Genomic DNA, 25,885 nt, shown 5'->3' with positions numbered 1-25,885 from the left:
GACCCCAGGTATGTCAGTGGGGCATGCCCATGTCCCACCAGAAGAAAAATAGGTGGGGGGGGGGACACTGGTGAGGCCATCCTCTGCCAGGATAAGGAAAGAAAGTGGGCCAGGCAAGGTACTCAGCCCACATCGCCAGCCGGCTATGCAGCAGCAGAGCTGCAGTCATGATCAAAGAAATGTCCAACCCAGGTAGGCCACATTGTGGCTTCCTCTCAGTGGAGTAGGTCCCAGCCGGTATTGTATAATGCGGTGGTTTCACTCCTAAGGTGATTACAGTGATTTTCTGTCATTTGTATCTGTCGCTCTTGGGATCAGGTCCTGTCCGTTGACTTGTTTCAGGTAGTTGTGGTCATAGTTTGAGCGACCCGTTCCTGTTGGTTATCTCTACCCAATGGAGGCAACTCTTGGGTACAAGACCTATCTAAAGTGTAAGGTTGAGTCTGTCATTTAGTCTGTGTCTCGTCAGAGTTTTATTCAAGCATGAATCGTCGACCCATCCAGGTTTGTTCCTTCAGGTGCAGCTGTGTGCTTGGTGTGGTTTTGCCACTGTCAAGGACTAAGGTGTTGGCTTAGAAGATTCTAGTTAAGGTTCCGCGTCTGGTGAACAGTTCTTGCACATATTTGGTCAGGGCCTTATATTCCTCCAGTGAGTCCAGTAGGTGCATTTCTTGGTTCCTCAGGAGGTAAGTGATTTCCGTTATTAGCCTGCAACAGAGGTCTTCGTAGTGCGTACAGTCATGCATGATGTGAGTCCATGTTTCAGCCTCGCAGCAAATGCAGCATGGGTCGTCCAGGATCCTAAAGAAGTTAAGTTTTGCATTGAATACTCCGTGACCCGTTAGCAGATGTCATGTAGAGGCTGGGTTTGAACCAGTTTGGGGCCTCAAGGGGAACCTGTCAATGTTGGGTAGGAACCTTTTTTGTGATTTCCTCCTTGATCGGTGTAGACCAACGGGCTTGCCATGCCTGCTGCAGATGTTTTTGGAGTCTCGTTTTTTCCGCTTTGGCGTTACCTGTTAAATCCACTGTAAAGTTTATGAAGGTGCAGGGTAGTCCTCTGGCAATGTGGTAGGAAATGCCACAGCAGGTAATTTCCAGATCCAAGGGGAGGGCCCATGCTAGCACCTGGAGAGCGTTTTACTCGTGGTACGGCACAGGTGATGGTGAGTAGTATTGTAATTTTACGAAACCAAATCGGACAGGCATAGGCTATTGCTGGTAAGAATGTCGTTTTGTAGTATACAGAGAGGGTGCACTTGCTAAGCCCCCAATCCCGTCTCATTCTTCTAGACACCAGTGCTGAGTACTTCCTAATTTTGGTTCAAATAGGGTTTGAATCCAGAATAGCCCCCAGGTATTTCAGTTGGTTCCATAACCTGACAGTTCTGTTTATGTGCACATGAACAGTCGCCTACTCAGTAACCCTATCCGCAAGGATGTGCTCGGAAGCGTTTCTCTGTGCGCTCTGGAATTTGTCTGCCGTTAATTTAAGGGTCGTCCGTTGTCGCGGACCCCACGTGGCGACTGCTGTCAATCAGTGGTGGGTCTTCCTGTCCTGGCACTTTGGGTAGTTGTGTGTGTGTGTCTTCGGACTATTCTTGCCACACTTTCACTACGACAGCCGACAATGGCCTAGCCTTCCTAGTGGCGCCTGACAGGAAATATGCGTACCATAACTATATATGATGTCACCGACATCACCTCGACCGTGGGATGCATCCACTCATGGAGACGGGTGGTCATAATGTTTTAGCATGTGAGTGTATTTTTCAATCATTGTTACCATTTAGGTAGAATTGTAATATCTAATTATTTAATGTTTATTATTCACACAGAGCCAGGAAAATTAAGTTCCAACTGTTTCAATTTCTATGAACAGATTAACATAAGTTACTGAATGGAATAGATTCGATGCAGTAACTTGTTACTCGACTACCACTGAATGGATTTTCATGAAATTTTAGTAAGGTTTGTAAAGCCATCCCAAATTTTATTAAAATTGATCCAATAAAAATTCAATAACTATTTCTTTCCGTCCGCATCTAGTAACTCGACTTCAGTTGAATGCATTTTCATGAAATCTTATACACTGAGTGAACAGAAATCATGGGATACCCGTTACTAGGTAGCCCTCCCCTTTCGCCCGAATAAGAGAAGTCACACGGTGAGGCATTGAGTCCGCTAGTTCAGGAAACCGTTCCACAGGTATTTCCATCCGTGCTTGCTGCACCACTGTCCATAATTCCGTCGCATTCCTGGGTAGAGGATACAAAGCTCGAACGGACCTATCCACAGGGTTCATGTCCTGTAAATGGGGAGGTCATTCCATGGTGGTAAAATCTGCGGAATGCTCTTCGAACCATGTTCTAGTCACCACAGCTCTGTGGGGAGGCGCATTGTCCTGCTGGAAGAGTCCATTACCCTCTGAGTGCACGATGACCATGAAGGGATGCAGATGGGCTACAAGAATGGACACGTAACCTGGACCGTTCAGAGATACGTCTAGACGTACTAGAGATTCCAATATGTGCCAGTTGAACACGCCCCAGACCGTCCATCTGTCTGAACAGTTCCTTGTTCACATGACGGGTGCATAGCTTCGTGCGGTTCCGCCAGATACGCACCCTCCCGTCCTCTCGAAATAACGGGACCAGGAGACCCGTCTCCAATCATCCAAGGTTCAGTGACGACGGGCTTTCGCCCAGTTGAGGCGCAGAGTCCTCTGTCGTGGTGTTAGCAGTGGGACTCTGGTGGGTCGGCGGCTCCCATAACTTATTGCGGCTTATGATCGCCTGATGGACTTGGTAGAGACGTTTCTGGCAACTCCCTCGTTGAAGTCCGTGGTGATTTCTGTCACTGTCGCTTTACGGTTATCTGAAAAAATATGAGACCGATGGCTATGTTCATCCACCACCTTTCTCAGCCCACAGCGCTCTCCCGATGAGATGTTATTTCGGAAATAGCGTATTCTCGATACACTCTTGATACCGCGAAGTAGCCCATGCGGCGGGCACCCACTTTAATTCCTCTTTCAAAGTCGGTTAACTTACGACGTTTATAAATAAATAAATATTCATTTATTGCAAATACAGCAAGCCCATCACAGGGAACCTCATTAGGGAACCTCAACAACGGTCATAAACCTTATATGTACCACAAATTATCAGTACCAGGCTCACTCAGACCAGTTAACCCTGTCAGTGCCTGGGCCTAGGGCACATCTGGTAGGTATAGGAAGCAGTGAATAATTGTCCTAGATCATGGTAGTAGTGAATAAGTGTCCTAGATCACAGTATGAACCACAAACTATTAGTGCCAAGCTCACTAAGACCAGTTAACCCTGCCAGTGCCTGGGCCCAAGGCTCATCTGGTAGGTATAGGAAGTAGTGAATATTTGTCCCAGATCACAGTAGCACTGCAAGAACAAGAAGGAATGATTGAGGCATAGAAGACAACAAGAAGGGAGGAAAGGGAAGGAAAGAGAGTAGAAGGAAAAGGGGAAGAAGAGAGACAGAATAAAATCAAGGGGCAGGTCACTGAATCACATTCCCAGTGCCCATGCCTCAGACAGCTCACCCTGCAAGCAGTTAAGTGCCAATGAGAACAAAGCAGGTTGAGTGCAACACTGACATCACAAATTACACCAAGGGCCAAAAACTTTGTACCTCACATCAACAGTACCAGGCACAATAAGGCCAGTTAACCCTAACATTGCCAAAGCCAAAGGCCCATCAAGTGAGCAGAGGTAATGGGGTGAAATTCCCAGGTCACAATAGTATGACATGGACAACAAGCAAAGATTGAGACATGAACAACAACAAAGAAGAAGGGAAGGGGAAGAGAAGAAACTTTGTCCCCTCATTCCCACTCTTGGTCAGGATTGAGCCCTGCAAGAGATGGAATAGTACATCCCTCCCACTCTTGGCCAGGACTGAGCCCTGTGAGAGATGGGGTATAGGGATATCGAAAAGTAAATGATAGTCCTTATATTATTATAGTTTAATTTATTTTATTTTATTTATTTTATTTTAATATATTTTACTTTATTTTATTTATTTTAATTATCTTATTTTATTTTACTTTACTTTATTTTAATTGTTTTATTTATTTTATTTTACTTTACTTTATTTTAATTGTTTTATTTATTTTATTTTATTTTATATCTAAGGGGAAATAAAACCAAAAAAGTGTGCCCTGGTAATTCTGAGGGGACCTTCCCTGATGCATTACCCGGCCACACAGGATTAACTTGATGGGACATCAGACGTCCAAAAACTTAACCACAGTACCGGATCAGTCCGTGTCCTCTTAAGATACAGTAGATCCTGGCTGCCTCCATGTGGCTAGGGATGGGAGTGAGGGGCTGTGACACAAACCTGCCACAGCCCCCTACTGCTAAATGCCAGGTGCCGGCTAACACACAACGCAAACACAACACTAATGCACACCTAATTACATATTTCATCTATCAGATGCATTTTTTTTTTTTTTTTTTTTGTTTTGAGTTAAATATATACGTGAAATTTTGATGCTCTTTTAAATTCTTTTCTAAGCCGGCAACTTGGCAAAAAGCCTAACAAACGGCGGATATAGGGGAAACCCTGGAAGCCGCTAATAACTTACAAATACACTTTATCTGTATACATGTCGCGAATGGATATATATGTGAGAATGTATATAAATCTTGTATCATGTATATATAAATGGATGTATATAAATCTTGAGAATGTATATAGAATTGTGTGTATAAATAAATGTAAAATGTAAAGCCCATCACAGCACATGGCTAGAGGCAGGTAAAAATAAAACGGGAATGAATAAAATAATCGAGTATATGTACATAGCAGATTTTATATAGATATTAACAATGCCTAGGAATTTTAGTTAAGAATTTAAAAATTGCAGAACAGGACATTTGGCTTTCAGTTGCAATTACTGGGTTGGATTATTTTTCTTCATTTTATTGGAGATCTGACTCCTGTTGGCTTCAGAGTTGATTAACCTGTTGCAATCAATGTTGTGATGATTTATGAGGTGAAGAGATGCATTGGGGAACATTCTGTCCATTTGTTTGAGCCTGGAGAGGTTGGATTTGAATTGCTGGTTTCTTGAATTTTCCCTGTTGGGGATAGCTATTATATTGGCTAAGTTTGGTGAATCGCATGCAGAGGTGATTAACTTTGCAAGAAGCATGACTCCAGACTCGTTGATCATCTGTTGCAGAGGCTTTGTTTTTAGGTTTTTATAAAGCTGTTGCCTGGATATTGTATGGGGAAAACGAAGCTTACTATTGAGCCATCTAAGAACCCAGTATTCTAGGGCAAGGAATTTCTTGACGGTTACTTGAGGAGCACCAGACCAGATTTCGGAAGCATAGGACAGATGCATCTTCGAACATGCTTAATGACTGTTTTTCTGTCTTGAATCGCTGCTGTTTCTTGTTTGATTAACCATTTTGCTTTTTGAATTTTTTGAGCAACATACAAATAGTGGGCATTAAAGGCGAGATTTTTATCAAAAACAACTCCAAGGTCTTTGTGAGCGTAAACATTTGGGATTGGGACATCTGCAATTTTTATTTCTATGTGGTTGGGTTGTTTCTGAAGGGAATAAGTAATTGAGCAGATTTGCTTGCATTTATATTCAGATTGAGATCTTTCAGGTACTCGATGATTTCACAAATCTGTGAATTCGCATCATTGATAACTTTGCGAATATCATCACTGGCGTTGGAGATTATAAATAACTTTAAATCATCGGCATATGCCAGTAGATTTGGATTTTCTTGTAGAAGTGGTTGAAGAGATGCTGAAAATATAGTACTGGAGAGAACGGCTCCTTGGGGAATGCCTGTTGAGGTTGTAACGAGAATATTGTCAGTACTAGTGGGGAAGAGGAGAAGTCTGCGATTTAGACTGTATTGAAGATAGGAAATAATCATTGTGTCAACGAGAAAATGATTTTTTAGTATTTGAAAAGCTCTTTTGAGATCTATGTTGTCGAAAGCACCTTTGATGTCAAAATAAAATACATCGCACCAATATACCTGCCAAGCGGTGGGTTCATTCACTAAAGAGAACGTCGCGTCGCTCAGGAACACCATGAATTCCGTCCTTTCAGTGTATATTGCTCTGTCAAGCCTCTCGGACTAATAGAAAAAAATAAATTCGTTTTTTTAAACATATTATAGGTTGTCATGTTTGTTATTTGATTTTCAGGAGCATTAGCAACTAAGGCCATATTGCTACAGGGATATGCGGTGGTCATTCCCTGACCTCTCCACATCCCCCGTATTTGGTGGTCACGGACTGGAGCCCCGGTCTAAACAATATAGTGCACTGATTGAAAGGGAATATTGGCGGATGTGCAGAAACGAAATGCTTTCGGTTCATAAATAAGTTTTTGCTCGTTTTTTTTTTTTTTTTTTTTTTTTTTAATAAATCATGATATGTTACAATTTGCGAATGCTCCTGAAATGTAACCCATTGCGTACATTTAACGTTTTAAATATATCTCTCAACTGTTTTTTTGTATGTAAGAGATGTGTAATAAAATTTAAATTTAATTCAATTATATTTTAGCTTGATATTTTCATACTATAGCTATATCTTTCCAGTGAGAATTTTTTTTTTTAATATGAAAACATCTATAACGGCACTTAGCAATGGAATGTAACAGAAGTTTAGCAAACACGTCACACCCACGTGGCTTGTGAGAAAAGTAATGTGAAATACGGAAATTAAAGCGAGAGAATACGGGGCCACGGTAGCCGTGAGGCAATGTTGCCGGCTTGCTGAATATCTGATCGAGGTTCGATTCCAGCTGCTACCCTTACGGGAATTTTCCCAGGGGCAATTCAGTATTGAGTTTGGCGGTCTCAAACCGTGGTCGTGAGGTTTTACACCGGGATTGACTCCGGTTTTCCCCTCACAACAGACAAACCGCCCTTCGCGACGAGGGGTACACGAAAATTTGATAGGGCTAGGGACGCGAGTAGATTAAACTCCGCAGCGTTTTCGCTGCGGACTTTCTTCTTGAGGGAAGGGGGTTAGTGGGACACCCGCGCCACCATCATAAGGTGGGTTGCGGGCAGTCATGTTCTGCTCCTTAAAAGAAAGCATTGCATGCACTAAGGCAGTGGATTTCAGCTGCGGCTAAAAATCCATCGATTAACATGCGAATAATTATGCTGCTCAGAAAAAACCAAGTGGTGAGGTTTGTACCTGCTACAAAAAATAAGTTCATTACGAAAAAAGGTAGCTAATATGCGCTGAGAATTTAATTTCAGGCACGTTAGCAAAGGTTAATGATTTACAGCAAAAAGCACTATTTAATAGATAATAGAAAATTTCGTTTCTGCGCATGTCAGCAATCCAGCTACAATATATGGATAATACATATATGCCAAAAATATAATAATAATTGTTGTAATTCTATTGATACATAAGAAGGGCCGAAAAATAAAAATCCTTCTTATAGAGCGAAATATAAAATTCATCCACTGGGAAGAGTTATTACATGCAGACGGACAAACAAAGATATAAGAATTGTGCAATTTTAATGATATTTGAAATGTTCAACATGTCTTTTTAAAAGGTACAAATATAAATTTCCTGAAAGTTGAATTGTTATCTGCTGGGAAGGGGGGGGCCCTTCCCAGCAGATAGACAAGACTGCAGAAATAATTCAGACACAGCATGGGTTTGTTAGGGGAAAGTCTTTTCTGACAAATTTGATAGGATATTATGATGTGGTTACAAAGGAACTGGATGCAAAAAATTAATTTTGATATCAGATATTTGGATTTCAGGAAAGCTTTTGACACTGTTGCGCATGGAAGACTATTGTACAAATTGGAGCAGAATGGTATTAAGGGTAAGTTGCCACAATGGATAAAAGGATGGTTACGTGGGAGAAGACAGAGGGTGGTAATCAATGGGTGCTACTCTTCTTGGACTAATGTTATTACTGGAGTCCCACAGGGTTCGGTCCACTGTTGTTTTGTATATTTATCAATGATATTGATGAAGGTATATCAGGCTTAATGTCTAAGGTTGGCAGGGTTGTTAATGGCAGTGTGCTACTGCAACAGGATCTAGATAATTTGGGCAGATGGGCTAAGAAGTGGCAACTGAAGTTTAACCTTGACAAATACAAAGTACTGCATATGGGTAGAAGTAACCCCAGAGAAACGTACCAACTGTGTGGTAGAAAATGAAAAAGACCTGGGAGTAATTGTGTAGTCAGATATGAAGTTTTCTGATCAATGCAGACAGGCGGCCAGGCCAGGGCAGGGCAGGTCATGGGGTTTTGTCAATGATATATAGGAATTTTGGTAGCAGGGAAAAGGAGGTGATTATCCCTCTGTATAAGGCTATGGTCAGGCCACGCCTTGAGTACTGCGTACAGGTCTGGAGGCCTCATTTTAGGAAGGATGTAGATTTATTGAGCGTGTACTGAGAAGGGCAACAAGATTGGTGAGGGGAATGAAGGGATCCTCTTACCAAGGATGCTTAAGTTCTGCAAATTGCAGTGGCTGGAGACTAGGCACCTGCGCGGTGATCTGATTGAGGTATATAAGGCCTTGAATGGGTTGAGCACGCTGAATTCTGATGGGATCGTTCCACTTGTTCAGATTACGAACCTAAGGAGGCACAAATTCAAATTAAGAAAAGACAGATGTGCGGAAATTTGCCTTTAGCCAGCGGGTGGTTAATTGCTGGAACAAACTTCCATCTGTCGTTGTGGAAGTTTGTTCCAGCAATTAACCACCCGCTGGCTAAAGGCAAATTTCCGCACATCTATTCTACACAGAATTCAGCGTGCTCAACCCATTCAAGGTCTTATACACCTCAATCAGATCACCGCGCAGGTGCCTAGTCTCCAGCCACTGCAATTTGCAGAACTTAAGCCTCTCTTGGTAAGAGGATCCCTTCATTCCCCTCGCCAATCTTGTTGCCCTTCTCTGTACACGCTCAAGTAAATCTACATCCTTCCTAAAATGAGGCCTCCAGACCTGTACGCAGTACTCAAGGCGTGGCCTGACCATTGCCTTATACAGAGGGATAATCACCTCCTTTTTCCTGCTAGCAAAATTCCTATATATCATTGACAAAACCCCATGACCTGCCCTGGCAGCATACAGTTGGTATGTTTCTCTGGGGTTACTTCTACCCATATGCAGTACTTTGCATTTATCAAGGTTAAATTTCAGTTGCCACTTCTTAGCCCATCTGCCCAAATTATCTAGATCCTGTTGCAGTAGCACACTGTCATTAACAACCCTGCAAACGTCGACATTACGCCTGATATACCTTCATCAATATCAATGATAAATATACAAAACAACAGTGGACCCAACACCGAAACCTGTGGGACTCCACGAAGAGCAGCACCCATTGATTACCACCCTCTGTCTTCTCCCACGTAACCATCCTTTTATCCATTGTGGCAACTTACCCTTAATACCATTCTGCTCCAATTTGTACAATAGTCTTCCATGCGCAACAGTGTCAAAAGCTTTCCTGAAATCCAAATATATGATATCAAAATTATTTTTTGCATCCAGTTCCTTTGTAACCACATCATAATATCCTATCAAATTTGTCAGACAAGACTTTCCCTTAACAAACCCATGCTGTGTCTGAATTATTGCTGCAGTCTTGTCTAGATGATCCTGTAATGCATCTTTAACCAGTGACTCCATTATTTTACCAGGAACAGAAGTTAAACTAACTGGTCTGTAATTACTCGTGTCACCCTTCGATCCCTCTTTGTGAATTGGGGATACATTTGCACATCTCCAGTCCGTGAGAATCTCTCGTGAGTCCAAGGATGCTCTCATAATTATGGCTAAGGGTTTGCTGAGTTGCTTTGCCGCCTCCTTTAATATAACTGGATAGATCTCATCCACCCAGGTGCTTTTCTTATGTTTAACTTCAACAATTTCTCCTCCACTTTGCTCTCAGTTATTACAAAATCATTAAGTATCCTGCTACAATTTGATAACCTTCTGCGTGAATGTAGATGCAAAATACTCATTCAGTTTGTTTGCTATCTGAGCAGGATCATCAACAGTCGAACAATCAATGTGAAGTGGACCAATCAGATTCATCCCCTTCCTTTTAGAGTTTATATAAGTAAAGAAATCCTTGCTGATTTTCTTAGCATCTTTTGCCAAGGATTTTCTCGTAATCTGCCTTCGCCTGCCTAACTTCCTTTGTGACCTTATTACAGACTAGCTTATATCTGCCATAGGCTTCTGAGTCGCTTGGTGATTTATATGCATCCCATGCATTTTTCTTCTCTGTTACAAATCTCATTAGTTCATTAGATAACCATTTAGCCCTAAATCTTAAACAATATTTCTTAATAGGTATGAAACTTTTAGTAGCATCCACGCTTAATTCCTTGAATGCTTCCCACTTAGAATTTACTGTTGGTAACATCGACAGTTTATCCAGCCGACCGGGCTAGCCGAGTGGGTAAAGTACCTGCCCGGCAACCCAAAGGTCGCGGGTTCGATTCTCGCCTCGGGCTTGGATCAAAGTACTGCAAAAACCTTGGGAGGTGCAATATGGCCACAGAAGCCGATGCGCCAACAACTACCAAATCAAAAAAAAACAGTTTGTCCCACTGTACAGAATTTAAAAACTTTCTGAGACCACTGCACTCTCCTTTACGGAAGCAAAAACCCTTTTCTTTACCCCTGATGGTAATTATATCTTTAAGTAAATCCTACATCAGTACACTGTGATCACTGCCACCTAGTGGTTCCTTTATCTGCAAATTCTTAATACACGAATGATCACTGCTGATAACCAGAGCAAGAGTATTACTCTCTCTGGTTGCCTCTCGAACATGCTGCTGCTGCAGAAAACAAATTTATTTGGTTACCTCTTCCAAGCCACCGATATTTTCATATAAAACATCTTTCGTGCGTACGATTTAATTTTTTCCCCATACAATTTTTGTAATGAAACCATTCAGCAAGCTATCTACTTTTAAATAATTGATATGAATGCAGGAAAACAGAATCAGAAGCTACAGATACCTGGTTAGTTTTTCTGAGGAGGTCACCTGGCAACCCTATCTGTAGATGTTCATGGGACAACTTTCGTTGTGTGCGGGTTGAAACGCCCGGAATAACTCACAGAAAGATAGCTCTATATCTTCCTATTGAGAATATCTTACTACAGCCTCGATTGAAGAGGACTTTACTTAAATTTCTCCAGTCATGGACGGAATCAAACCCAGACAGCAGTGGGTCATGCCCATTAAGATGAATGGAAGCATCGAATCTTTCTGACCGTAGACCCATGCTGTTAATTACAATGAATAAAATTTCTCAACTTGTGAAGAAGAACGTATACAACTTCGATTTTTAACTGTCTGTTTTATCTAATTACTTTAAAATAATATAAAGTTAATTTATTACCACGTTCATACTGCGTCACAGCATCTAGATTATAGGAGTTTTTACAATTATTCATTTCGACAACAAATGCAACGTTAACCAAAATTAACATCACGGCCTACTCTACTTCATGCGCTTGTCTTTCAAAGTTTATATATTAAAATTCCTTGGTATTATTCCTCTCAATTTGTTTTGTGATTTGTTTCAGGACAAGATGTGGATAACCTTAGAGAAAGCGACCGCCTTAAGTTTAATTTCCAGTTAAGGAAGGGCGGATGGAACAGCCATGTACCTTCCACAAAGTCGAAGTGTCATCGACTGCGACAACCGAGTAATATTGAATATCGGAGGGATTCGTTTCGAAACATATAAAGCAACTCTAAAAAAAATTCCTGCCACGCGTCTCTCTCGGCTCACTGAAGCCCTTGCCAATTACGACCCAGTCTTAAACGAATATTTTTTTGACAGACACCCCGGTGTATTTGCGCAGATTCTCAATTACTACCGCACTGGAAAATTGCATTATCCAACCAATGTCTGCGGTCCGCTTTTCGAAGAAGAATTGGAGTTCTGGGGTCTTGATGCTAACCAAGTTGAGCCTTGCTGTTGGATGACGTATACCGTTCACAGGGATACCCAGTCTACGTTGGCTATATTAGATAATTTAGAACTGGATGCGGAAAAGCCAAGCGATGAAGAACTGGCGAGGAAATTTGGAATAGAGGAAGCGTACTTTGCTGGAAAGCTGTCTTGTTGGCAAAAGATCAAGCCTAAGATTTGGCTTCTTTTTGATGAGCCGGCTTCTTCGACCGCTGCAAAGGTAAGTAAACAGAATTTTCAATATTAGTAGTCACTTAATGCTACATAATTAGATGTATTAGTTATAAAGACCAAATTTAAAAATAGTGTTGAATGACAGAACGAGTATATGAAATTATCGTTGCTTATTTTTAGGGAAGATTACAGTCTACTGTTCATATTAGGAGTTTTGCAGGACGCGATGTTACGAGCAATAAATGTGAAAACGAGCTATTTTTAAATAAAAGAAGCCGTTTTTACGAGGAGGGGTATCAAAAAGTTCGTACCCTTACGTAGAAATAACAGCTCTAGAACTTCACAGGAACTTTAATCCTTATGTACTCTCCATGTATAATAACACATTTCTCCCATCTATGGATCAGTTGTTTAATTCTTTGATCATAGAAGTCCTCAATTTTTTTCCTGAAACCACGATTTCATTTCATTGATGACTTCCTGAGACGAATCAAAGCGGCGTCCACGCATTGGTTTCTTCATTTCTCGAAACAATAAGTCTGACGGTGTTAGGTCAGAGAATAGGGTGGGTGCTGCAGTAGTTAGAAGCCGCACTGGGCAACAAAGTTGTTGTGAGCCGGTGCATTGTCTGACAGAAGACGGACACATTTTCACCTTCAAAGCACCGCGTAACTTGTTCAAAAGATTTCTGTAGTATTCTCCGGTAAGTGGGGGAACCACGAGGTAGGTAATCTGTCAGGATAACCTCTTTTCTGTCCCAAAACACGGACATCACCTTCTTCGCAGATGGAGTGGTCTTTGGCTTTTTGGGAGGTGGGGGAGGAGGTGTGCTTCCACTGCTTTGACATGCCTTTAGTCTCCGGATCATACTGGTACACCTAGCATTCGTCACCAACCGATCAATTTCCTGAGCTTTCTTGCCCTGCAAATGCAGGAACTTGATCAGTGCTCGATACTCCACTTTGTCAACCATAGCGTCCTGGCTCCACCTCTGGTATACGATTGCCTACGGGAATGAAATTTCACATGTTAGTTATTGAATATGTAGACAACTTATATTAAAAACGGCACCTTCCTACTGATGTTTTATCTAGGTCAGGGTACGAACCTTTTGATAGTCCCTCGTATATGCTTAGCCGATTTTCAGGTTGAAACGTGTTTTGTTTACGGAGGGGGGGGGGAACAATTATTATTATTATTTTTTTTTTTTTTTCATAAATGACGAATATTTTTATTTGCGTTTGTTCTTTAGCTTTTGAGAACCAGTATGGATTGAAGATTGAATTCACTGAGGGAAAAATAATTCGTAACAAGGGTAAATTTTTTATAAAAGAAGTGTCATATTGTTTGTGATCTTTTTCGAGCACTCTTTGGCATTCTTGGAACAATTCGGGTTGATAATGTTTATGCCCACTAGATAAAGCATCAATTTTAAGACAAATGTTAATATTCCTTATACTGCTTCAGGAACTTGTGCAAACATTAAAAAGTATGAAGTTTTCATTAGAGTTAACAGCAAGTTATAGCCTGCAAAGACAGTTTGTGCAGCAAAAAGGCAAAATACTCTTTCTAAAATGTTTGCTTGTTTTTCGATATGTAATTAGCAAAAAATTTCCCTAAAAGCTTTTTTAAATTTAGAAAGTTAAAGAAATGGGACACTTTAGACACAAACAAGAACTTTTTTGTTAGTTTGAGCGATAAAATCATCTCAATTACGTATGCAGTACGTGGAAATTAATAATTAAATTTCGAAGGTAAAAACAGAGATCTCACTTATATTTGCAAAATAAATGGTTTATTGATTGTTACTCAAACATGGAAAAGAGGATTTCATACACAAGTCAACAGTTAACTAAATAAAATTGCAATTGATCAATATTTTGGATCTGTTTTGATGCTCCATTCTCAAGACAATTAGACTCTTTTGAACTAAGGTTAAGTAAGCCTTTTTGATAGTGAATTATTACAAAAGCGGCACCCCAGCTTTTGCTCATATCGATCTTTCTCAGACATCTATAAATTGCGTGTTTGCTATGGTCATTGCTTGTTTTAGATGACGAAAAAACCCCAGTTACTGGAGTTAAAACAATCCATTTCCTGAGAACGAGCAAAATACCCCACACACTTTTAAATCCCTTGTTCGATACATAGAACATACGCGGAGATGGGAGAAATCCCAGGAGCCGTAAGACCCTCAACATACCTAATACCTTTTCTGTCTTAAAGGAAGTACAGTACACTAGTTTCCGAACTTAAATATATTTTATACATGTGTATTGCATTAAAGATATACTAGGATAATCAAAATATCGCTAATAGAAGAGGGTGTTACAGTTATATATATATAAATAAATAAAAACACAGGGCATATCATACCCATGGGACACACTTCAGGGATGGATTAAGGACCTAAAAAAAGAATTGAATGTCTTGCCATCCCTCGATTTAAATAAGCTTCCATTATCACGATGTTATTAACAAGCTACAAATGCTAGAGCCCTTTTCAGGAGAACTAACTGAAATCACTCAAAGAACACTAAAGGATCTTGTTTACATAAGCATACCTATCATCAAAGCCCTCTATGAGACGTCGAGCGTTGTTTATAAACAGTTTGTAAAAAGATATACTTAATCATATTGTAAAAAGAATTGCGTAAACTGGGAAAAATCAGACCTACATTTACATGAACGTTTTCTTTTTGATGTGAAAACATCTATAGCCACATATAACAGTGGAATGTAACGGAAGTTTAGCAATGACGTCACACGAGAAATGTGTTGTGAAATACTGAAATTAAAGCCAGAGCATGCGGGGCCACGATAGCCTTATGGCAGCGTTGCTGGCTTGCTGATCGAGGTTCGATTCCAGCTGCTACCCTTATGGGAATTTTCCCAGGGGCATTCAGTATTGAGTTTGGCGGTCTCAAATCGTGGTCGTGAGGTTTTTCACCGGGATTGACTCCGGTTTTCCCCTCACAACAGACAAACTGCCCTTAGCGAAAAGGGGTACACGAAAATTTGATAGGGCTAGGGACGCGAGTAAACTAAACTCCGCAGCGTTTTCGCTGCGGACTTTCCTCTTGAGGGAAGGGGGTTAGTAGGGCACTCGCGCCACCATCATAAGGTGGGTTGCGGGCAAAAAGAGAATTTCGTTTCTGTGCATGTCAGCAAGCATAATATCCAGTGCTTCAGCTACAGTATATGGGTAGCCCATGTAATATATATACGCAAAAAAATAATAATTGGTCGAATTCTATTGGTGTGATTTTAATGAAAGATAGAGGAATGGTCAAAAAAATATATTTCGCTCTGTAAGAAAAATTTTTTTTTTTTTTTCTTAGAGAAAAAAAAAACGGACAACGAAATAATAATTGTAGCCTTTCCATTAGTCCGAAATTAATGATATTTGGAATGCTCAACAAATCTTTCTAAAAGGTCCAAATATAAATTACATGAAAATGTGTGCTGTTGAATTGTTACATGCCAGCGGGCGGCAGGCGTGGTGAAGGCAACACGCGCATTATGCATGTATGCTAACTTTCTTAAACCGGGAACATATTTTAAAAATCGGAAAGTTAATTGCATTCTTCTGTTCATTAAACACTTAGGCCGTTTATAAGCGACAAAGATTTTTTTTTTTTTATTCATTTACTTTTTTTCCCCTCATAACAATCGGATACAGGTGGAGATAGGTTTAAGTCTGTTAACGTCGACATAATTATATATATACATATACAGTTAATTAGTTAACCAATACGTATGGTTATTCTTAATGTGAAAACATCTATAGCGCACCTGACAATGGAATGTAACGGAAATGCAAATGTTGTGGTCATATATTTGTATTGTTGCAAGAATACTTTCTGCATTTCCATTACACTCCATTGTTAGGTGGCTGTATAGATGTTTTCACATCATAAATAAATAAAAGTAAGCGTACCTTAACAATGCAATTAACTTCCAGATTTTTTAAATATATTCCCGTTTTAAGAAAGTTAGCATATATGCATAATGCGCACGTGATGCCTTCATCATGCCTGCTGGCATGTAACAACGCAACAGGACACATTTGGACCTTTTAGAAAGATTTGTTGAGAATTTTAAATATCATTAAATTCGGACTAATGGAAATGCTGCAATTATTATTTCTTTGTCCGTCTGCATGTAATAACTCTCTCCAGTGGATGGATTTTAAGGAAGTTTTATATTTCGTGCTGCAAGAAAAAATTTTTTGACCCTACCTATGTTTCATTAAAATCACACCAATAGAATTCCAGCAATTATTATTATTTATTTTTTTTTGGCGTATATATCATGGACTATCCACATATTGTAGCTGAAGCACTGGATATTATGCTTGCTGAAATGCACAGAAACGAAATTTTCTCTTTCCGCACTATGTGCGGAAAGAGAAAAGTGCTTTTTTTTTTTTTTTTTTTGCTGTAAATGGTGAATTGTTAACGCGCCTGAAATGCTCTGCGCATATTAACTACCTTTTTTCGTAATGAACTTATATTTTGTAGCAGGTGCAAACCCTGCTGAGCAGCATAATTATTCGCATGTTAATCAATGGATTTTTAGCCGCAGCTGAAATTCACTGCCTTAGTGCATGCAATGCTTTCTTTTAAGGAGCAGAACATGACTGCCCGCAACCCACCTTATGATGGTGGCGCGGGTGTCCCACTAACCCCCTTCCCTCAAGAAGAAAGTCCGCAGCGAAAACGCTGCGGAGTTTAGTCTACTCGCGTCCCTAGCCCTATCAAATTTTCGTGTACCCCTCGTCGCGAACGGCAGTTTGTCTGTTGTGAGGGGAAAACCGGAGTCAATCCCGGTGAAAAACCTCACGACCACGGTTTGAGACCGCCAAACTCAATACTGAATGCCCCTGGGAAAATTCCCGTAAGGGTAGCAGCTGGAATCGAACCTCGATCAGCTATTCAGCAAGCCGGCAACATTGCCTCACGGCTACCGTGGCCCCGTATTCTCTCGCTTTAATTTCCGTATTTCACATTACGTTTCTCACAAGCCACGTGGGAGGTGTGACGTCATTGAAAAACTTTCGTTACATTCCATTGTTAGGTGCCGCTATAGATGTTATCCGATCAAAAAGTATTAATCATATAATGCAAGTAAACGCTAGGATTTTGCTTCATCGGCTAAAAAATTAATTAAGAAGATAACTTTTTTAATTCCCTCCTTACATGGATGTCTGTCTATTCAGCTGTCCTTTGAATTTCTCCAAACTATCAGCCTCACTCACTCATGGTGACAATTTATTCTAGTAATTAACGCCCCTGCTAAAAGAAAACTTTTAGCAATATAGTCTAAATTTATCTCCCTCTAACTTGAATTTTATGGCCGCTAGTTCGAGAATCATAAGTAAAAATTCCACCTCTCAGAGGTGAATACGTCTATAAAATTTCCTCTAAGGTGGCCTTCGTGGGTAGCACAATTGGTATAATCAACGTCACCATAGATTCATATCCCGTCGATGCAGCGAGGAACTTTTATGGGTCTTTTTCACAATGTGGCTGAGTTAGTCGGTCTCAAGCTAGGGTAGCATGGTTTTTTTTTTCAGATGTCGATGTCAACCACAAATTTTTACGTCATGCCCATATCGTTTGTCGATATCATTTAGGAAAATCAAAACCACGGTAGTACCAATCGTTTGGGGAACTCCACTTCTTATGTTAGTATCTATAATCTGAAGAATAACCATTAATCACAACCCTCTGCCTCCTGCAGCCATTCTGCGATACATGTAAGGATTTTCCCTATGATTCCAACATGTCCCAGCTTGTGCAGTAAACTTTCATGCCGTATGGAGTCAAACGTTTGCTGATATCTACGTAAACAATGTCGAAATTATTTCCTGCATTCAGCTCATGAGTGAATGTCATAACAGCTAACACGATTTTCACGCTGTTTCAATCATAATTCTATTTCCATCTGAATGACCCTGTATTCCCCTCTTGATCATTGCCTTAGCAATGCAATTAACTGCCCGATTTTTTGAGGTTGGATTTGAGATTGAGGTCAGACTGACCAGTCGGTAGTTATCCACCTCACTCTTAGAACTGCTATTATGCATTTGCACTTCTCCAATCCAAGGGAATTGCTCCCGAGTTCAGTGATGCCCTTATAATTATTCCTAATGGTCCAATTCATTATTGTTTGCACCCTCCCTCAAAATTATTAGGTACACGCCAACAACTCAAGACGCCTTACTCGCCTTTAGGTTTGAAGGTTTTCTAATAAAGAAGCTTCTGAAATTTAAATATGGCTAATTTCATTCTTTCCAGATTCATTCGCACAGTTTTTGTTTAACAAGAAGGGCCTTTCTTCAATAAACATCGATGCCAAAGTACCTGTTCTATTCATCTTCACATCAGCTGGGTTATCTAGGACTTCACCGGTACCCTTATAATTTCTTTTCTTTGTATTCACACGCGTGAAACTTATCCTCGCTCTCTGCTCTCGTAGCCAGCGATTTCCCCTAATCTGCCTTTGCCAGCCTAACCTTTTCTGTGGTAATATCACAGATCAGTTTGTAGCTGTTATAAGCTTCATTACTACTTATCGTTCTGTAACTTTTCCATGCCATCTTTTTCTGCTTTATTAAGCTGTCTAGTTCATTATGGAATCATTGTCGTGCTAATCTTTCTTAACAGAGGAAATATACATTCAAGGCTTCTATGACTAAAGGTATAATATACACTCAGCTGAATTTATGAAAACCCATCGGTAATGGACTGTGCTACGTAGCTCGCAGTACACAAAGCCGAACAGCTTCGTACGCTAGATCAGGGGGAATTTGCATCTGGCTGTTAAAGTGATAAAGTAACAGTTATGGGACGTATTTCAGATATCAGAGTTTCAAAAGGGCATGATTGTGGGAACTTGTGCGTCCATGTTGGAAACGGCACGTATTTTCGGTTGCTCACGGCCACTGTGGTTAAGCTGTACAAATCGGCGATAGAACTGTAAAGGATATGCAAGGTGAATGTTCTGGTGAGCCGAGGATGCAGAGCATTGTACTGGCTCAACAGCAAATCACTGTACAACAGCTGACTTAGCAATAAAATGTGGGGAATGCAAGAGACATGTCCCAAACGATGATGCGCCACACACACTCAGACTGTATGGGGTTCCACAGCAGACTACCCAAGAGGCACTCTTTCCTCACCACCGGATGCTGTAGTGTCAACAACACGCTGATTGGACTCTGGAGGGCTCGAAACGATTGTGCTGGTCGGACGCAGTGTGAGTCCATGAATGAATCGTGAAAAGTACCCACTATCCAGGTAGGTGGCGGTGGTTGATTAATATGGAGCAGATTTTGCTAGCAAGATGCTAGGACCCCTGATGTGTATGGACCAACGTTTCACTGATGAGGTCTACCGGCAGCTCCTAGGAGACCATGCGTACCCTACCATGTTGCATTTTTTCCCTGACAGAAACGTTGGTCTATATACACATCAGGGTATGGACTAACCAGTATGGGGTATTATTGTTTTGGGATCTCCCAAAACAATAATACCCCATGCCATCGGGCCGCACTATGCACAAGTAGTTCGAGGAACACAGTGAAGATAGCACCAATTTTGATTGGCCTCAAAATTTGCCTGACCTCAGTCCAATTGCGTACCTGTGGAATGTTTTGGAACGGGAAGTGAAGTGTATGGAACGCATCTGTTATTTATTCCAACACTGTGGAAAGCTTCCAGGCAGCATAGTTGCAGATCCCTACGGATGTCTTCAGACATCTAGTGGAGTCGATGCCTAGGCGAATAGCGGCTGTTATCCATTGAACCATCTCGGTATTAGGTTAGTTGTCATAATTCAGTGATCAACAGTGTAATTCTAATGTGTTTTCGCTGTGAGCTATCTCTCCAGTTGATAGAGGCCATATAACACCTTAAGCTCTCAGTCTCCTTTCCTGCTTTTAACAGCTGCTACCTCTCTCATCATTATTCAACTTAGAATTCCTTGATCGCTCCCTACTAGTAGTTCCTGTACTGTCAGCCCTATAATACCATCTGGTTCGTGGGTGGTGGTCTACAATATTCTTACCCCTAGTACTTTCCCTAATAGTCTAATATAGATAAGTTATCTAGCTACTTTAAACATTTTGTCCCCCCCCCATTGTGAATTTCCCTCCAAATTGCTCCAATCAATTAGGCACAAATTAACCCCAACTTAAGACAACCTACCTCTCCTTTCTAAATACATTGTACACACTTTAATAAAAAACTCACCATCCTCAATTTTCACGTGACACTACAGTTCCATAAGTTGAATGGCATGCCCCAAGACAAATATCAAATCAGCAAGATAAAAAAAATCTCAGACTATAATTTTAAATTTGTAAATCATGCAGTGCCTAATATCTTTGATGGCTACGTTAATGCATTTCATTTTACTATCCATAAATGATCTAATTACGGCATATAAGATCCCTTCACGGTCTTGCATGCCTCAATTCGATCTTCCTAAGATTTGATTAGTGCCCATCACTATAACCTTATTAAAGAGAGACAATGACATCATTCTTCTTATTTGTAAAGGTCATATATATCGTAGACGGGACACCTGTGTGTTTTCCATAGACGTGTCTTTACTGCATTGTGAATTTCACATTTGGTTGTGTCATAACCCCGCAGTCTTTTTTTCTCATCTCTACAGTCTATTTTTAACTTCCTTTCTTAGTTTAAAAAGTAACTCCTGAATTTTCCATCTCCAGGTATAAAATCTAACATTTAGAAGCCGTTTTTCATACCATATCAGCGACCGATTTAAGGCTCTTGTGAGTAGCACAGTTGTGTTACCCACGAACGAGGGCCTTACACCGCGTGGAAAAGATCTGAGTTCGAGTCCCGTCGATGACAGGACTTTTTGTGGACCTTTTTCACAACGTGGCTGAGTTAGTCGATCTCAGGCATGGGTAGCACGTTTTTTTCTCTCCCGGAAACTTGGGGTTTTCGTCCATCAAACAGAAAACTGACCACAGAACACACAATTTAGATACAGTATACAGAGAAATATGGCCTTAGTCGCTAAACTTCTAAAACCCAATACAAAACCGATCTGAGAAATTCTAAATCTCTCTCATTGTTGCATGCTTTTTTTATTTTGCTCAGTTAGTCTATTAATCTGTCATTCATTTTCGCATCTTTCTTTTGTGGACCTTCTCAACTGGATGGAATGCCGGCTTCTCTGATAAATCCTTTGAATGCTTTCCATGCTGGACTTGTATCTAACAGAATATAATTCTCTCCACTTATTATAGTCCAAGAATTCTTCAGTCAACGAGAGGCCCCCACTTGAAACTGAGGTCCTCACCTTTTCTTTAACCACTAAAACCTTTGGACAGTAACCAATTTTATATGACATTGTGGTCACTTTTTTTTTTCTTCATATAGCCAGCTGGGAGCTTCCAACGTCAAAGTCAAGAACAACAAAGATCTACATGGAACTAACAAACCTCCTTCACGCAAAGAGCAGCAGCCTTGTGGTTTGCAAAACAGCAACTTAAGGAAATGAGAACCTAAAATACATCCAGAGATCTATGCCTCCCTCTTCATTCATGCTTCAAAAACTATCTCAGCATAGAATAGTATGCTGCACTATCAACAAAGAATCCTTGGTAAACTCCATTTTCTTTCTTTCTCTCTCTCCAGGGCAAAGGCTCTTAAATTTTTTTGTATAGTTACATTCCATTTTTTTTTCTTGCAACCTCATCTCTATGCACTCTATAGTATTCTTATTCTAGCTTCAAGAAGTTTAAAGTAAATATGTTGTCAAAAATCTAATTCTGAAAATACCTCGTTTAAATGCTCGTCTGCACATTACAACCTAAAACAAAGATGCAAGCTCATTGTGAAAGTTGTTTGGCTGTCGGGAGTAATACTTCCTATTAAAGGCTTGAATTATACAGGACTGGTCGCTCAATTCTGGATATTCATGATAGTATGATTATAATTCATGAAAATAGAAGAATATTTATTTTCAAACCAAATACGATCCTATAATAATACTTTTCCACAAAAGATCCTCAATTATATACCTTTAGTATTTTAGATTTTATCGTCGTGACCTGGTCACTAGCGTGCTAAGTAATGTAATAACATAATAATAATATCTTGAGTTGAATGCCTGTCTTCCACAGTATGGGAAACATTCTTCTGTTTAGCAAGTATAGAGGAGTACCAATATTTAATAAAGGAAGGGATTTTTCAATTTTTTTAATGAAATTCTAGTGACAACAAAAAAAGTAACGGCCTTCAACGAATCTTTCCACAAACTCCTCAAGACTGATACCATCTTTAAGTACGTCGGCTCTCACTTCGGAACTATTATACAAATTCCTTTCACCAGAAGGCACTTACGGGAAAAATAATTACTGGAAGTGCGATAGTAATTAATTAAGCACCTTCCAGTTTTAGTATCTTAAAACAATATTGTTTGAGGTAACTTTCCTGGGAGTGGAACTTGGTTAATGAGGCCTTCAATGTATAATTAAAATTATCTGAATTTCATTTATAATTTTCACTTTTAATTTTTTAGTAAAGGGAATAATTTCACATTTTTATAAAGCAAAACTTTGAGACTAAAATAAAGTCTCAAACAACCTAAAATAAAGATGCAAGCTCATTGTGAAAGTTGTTTGGCTGTCGGGATATAATACAGTAACTCTTCATAATCTTAGTTGCTTTGGCACAAAAAAGGTCCGTCTCTGTATATGATGGTACAGTAACGTGTTTTTATATGGTGTGTGAAAGTCGTGTCTGTTTGTTCCTTTATAAGCCCCTCTATTGGAGCCAGTTTTAGTAAATTCCTCTTGACATTCTCTTTCACCCAGAGAAAGATCGAATACTATGCATTCTTCAAGATAATGTACTGCTGGTAGTGATCTAGCAAACTCATCTATTAAATTTTAACCTAAAATACACTTGAACAAATTTAATTATTTTACCAAGTATTTATTCTTAAACTCAAAATTAGTTTAAAGATTATTGAAGCCGTTCAATAAAGAAATTTACTGAGCAGTACACTTCTAGATGTTGAACTTTCCTCGGAAATACCAAGCACTTTGTCTTTTGATGTAACGAATAAGTTTAAGTTTCGGTTGTCTACATATGCGCCCTTTCTTAGAAAGAGCTATTTACCTAATTAAAATGTTATTCACTACTAAAATCTTGCCTCTTCATTAGATATTTTATTCTGTTATCCTGGATTGAATTTCTCAAGTGAACTGTTTAATTCAGAGGCTTTCTTATTCCAGGTGGTGGCTGTTGTCTCCGTCTTCTTTATATGTATATCCATCCTGTCCTTCTGCCTGAAAACCCATCCAAACATGCGTGTTCCTGTGATTTTCAACAAAACCGTCACTTATCCTCCGAACATTACTGCATGGATGCTCGACAAGGCAAAGACTGATGCCCACGAAGCGTTCTTTTACATCGAAAGCGTATGCAACGCGTGGTTTTCGTTCGAAATTGCAATAAGATTTCTGGTGAGTCCAAACAAGTTAGAATTCATCAGGGCACCAATCAACATTATTGATTTCATTGCCACAATGTCCTTTTACTCAGACATGTTACTTCAGCGACTCGCCTCAGATCTGGAGAATGCAGACATCTTAGACTTTTTCAGTATAATTAGGATATTTCGTTTGTTTAAATTAACTCGACATTCACGAGGTTTAAAAATACTCATCCACACCTTCAAGGCCAGTGCTAAAGAACTCTTTCTTTTAGTGTTTTTTCTTGTGTTAGGTATTGTGATTTTTGCCAGCCTAGTCTATTATGCCGAACGTCTCCAAGCAAACCCCCAGAATGATTTTACCAGTATTCCAGAAGGACTGTGGTGGGCTATTGTAACCATGACGACTGTGGGATACGGTGATATGGTACCCCGGACGTATGCTGGTATGTTGGTGGGAGCATTGTGCGCTCTAGCTGGAGTATTAACGATCGCGCTTCCTGTCCCTGTGATTGTTTCAAATTTTACGATGTTCTACTCTCATACCCAAGCAAGGGAAAAGCTTCCTAAGCAGAGGAGAAGAATATTACCAGTAGAGCAAGTGAGGGTCCGTCCCGTAAGGATGGGATGTTCTCCAAGACCAGGTCTCCAGCACCGAAGGATGAATGCAATTAAGCATCATCACCCGGCAGCACTGAAGGGCTACATGAACAAATCAGGTAAGAAAAATTTGACTGTGATGTACATAATAAAATATTGTGCAAAGAACACCCATTCACCGGTAATGCCATTTTCACAATGAACCATGATATTTCGATTAATAGTATTCTCCCTCGAAAGTTCGCCATAATTGCGTATATACCATGCCATACATTTCAGGCTAAAAGAATAGAACTTACTCCAATTAACTGTATAAATTACACAACGCTCTTGGTTGACTTGGTTTGATTTTTAGCTCCGAGGAAGCTAAAGCTATGAATCAGCAGTATATATCGGTTGTACATTGCGTGTGTTCTATGATAAATTTGCCCGTTTTGCGAGATTGAGCAACCAGAACTCCGGAAGAATAATCAGGCATCCCCTCTTCCGACACCGACTAGCTCAATGTGTAATAATTAAAAAATAAATAAATTCTTCCTGTCTAGATGTGATTCGAACCCAGGCCTTTTCCACATAGACAGGGGTAAATCATGCAGACAGAAACTTATGAGAATGGTACTACTGGCACAAATTATTAGGTTTTATACATTAGAATTACAGTGTCTATAATAAGTATAATCACCGTATTTATTCTTGTATTTTACGGATTCTCATCACCTGGAATGGCGGTACCTAACTTCCTTTTTTTTTTCGTTATCTTGTAACTTCGAGTAATTATCTCGTAAACTCGGGTAAATAAAGTTCAATTTCACAATTAATTTTCTCTATGTTGGATATTTGAATATACTGCTCCAAAGACCTTGTAATCTTATACAAATTTTGTATGTGTACATCATATTTATCATCGATCTAATAAACAGATCTTAATAATTAAAATTTCTAACCAGGGCCTTGACCCTACAGATCCAGAGGTGGAATACCAACTTATACAGTTCTGCTGTGAAATTTCCAGTATTAGTATTTTTGTGGTGTTTACCTTTCTTAAGAGTTTCGTCAATGTTTTTAAGCTAAATATTAGCGTCCTGTATCTCAAAGTTGCCGTTAGGCGGTTTTGCTCATATTTAGTGCGTAGAATATCAGTCATCTACCCAATATACGCTTCACGGTTGCCAAACCTCTGGAAATTATTTTTACAAACGATACGAAAAAAAAAAATTACAACCTTACTTTGTTTTTTTTTTTGTTTTGGACACATTTTTTACAAAATGCACAGGTTGACCATTTAATTAGTGAAATGGACTAATCCTAAATTTAATCTTCATCATTGATCTGCCTGTGTTCTCTCCTTTGCGAAATAATCTCCTTCGAAGTGTGTATATATACTTGCGTTATCGAAGAACCCACTCATAGAAGCACGCCCGGAAGCCATTTCTTTATAAGTATTCGAGAGTTGTCGTTGTGGCCACACTCTCGACCTTCTTTTAATCCTCCTGTGCCACTTGAATTTTGCAGTTTCCTACAACTACTTTTCTTCGTGAACTTCTTGATATTTCTTCTACCACTCAGACCTCATCGAACAGCGAATAACAAAACGGCGCTCACTCTTTA

At 39.8% G+C, this 25,885-nt stretch overlaps 1 protein-coding gene across 2 annotated transcripts in view; it reads left to right on the top strand.

Moving 5' to 3' along the window:
• The window catches only part of LOC150085482 (potassium voltage-gated channel protein Shaw-like), a 124,614-nt gene that overhangs the window by 76,512 nt on the left and 22,217 nt on the right, over positions 1-25,885 (top strand). For both annotated transcript variants that reach the window (XM_090373289.1, XM_090373290.1), the window contains exons 3-4: positions 11,628-12,239; positions 23,478-24,396. In XM_090373289.1, coding sequence (XP_090229415.1) covers positions 11,706-12,239; positions 23,478-24,396 — 1,453 coding nt within the window. In that variant the 5' untranslated portion in view covers positions 11,628-11,705. The remainder of the gene's footprint in view (positions 1-11,627; positions 12,240-23,477; positions 24,397-25,885) is intronic.

The sequence above is a fragment of the Mastigoproctus giganteus genome, chromosome 5, assembly GCF_048544385.1.
Source record: "Mastigoproctus giganteus isolate SK-2022 chromosome 5, ASM4854438v1, whole genome shotgun sequence".
In the NCBI taxonomy this organism is placed as follows: domain Eukaryota; kingdom Metazoa; phylum Arthropoda; class Arachnida; order Uropygi; family Thelyphonidae; genus Mastigoproctus; species Mastigoproctus giganteus.
Note: the sequence above shows the minus strand (reverse complement) of the source record. Positions and strands in the feature narration are given on the sequence as shown.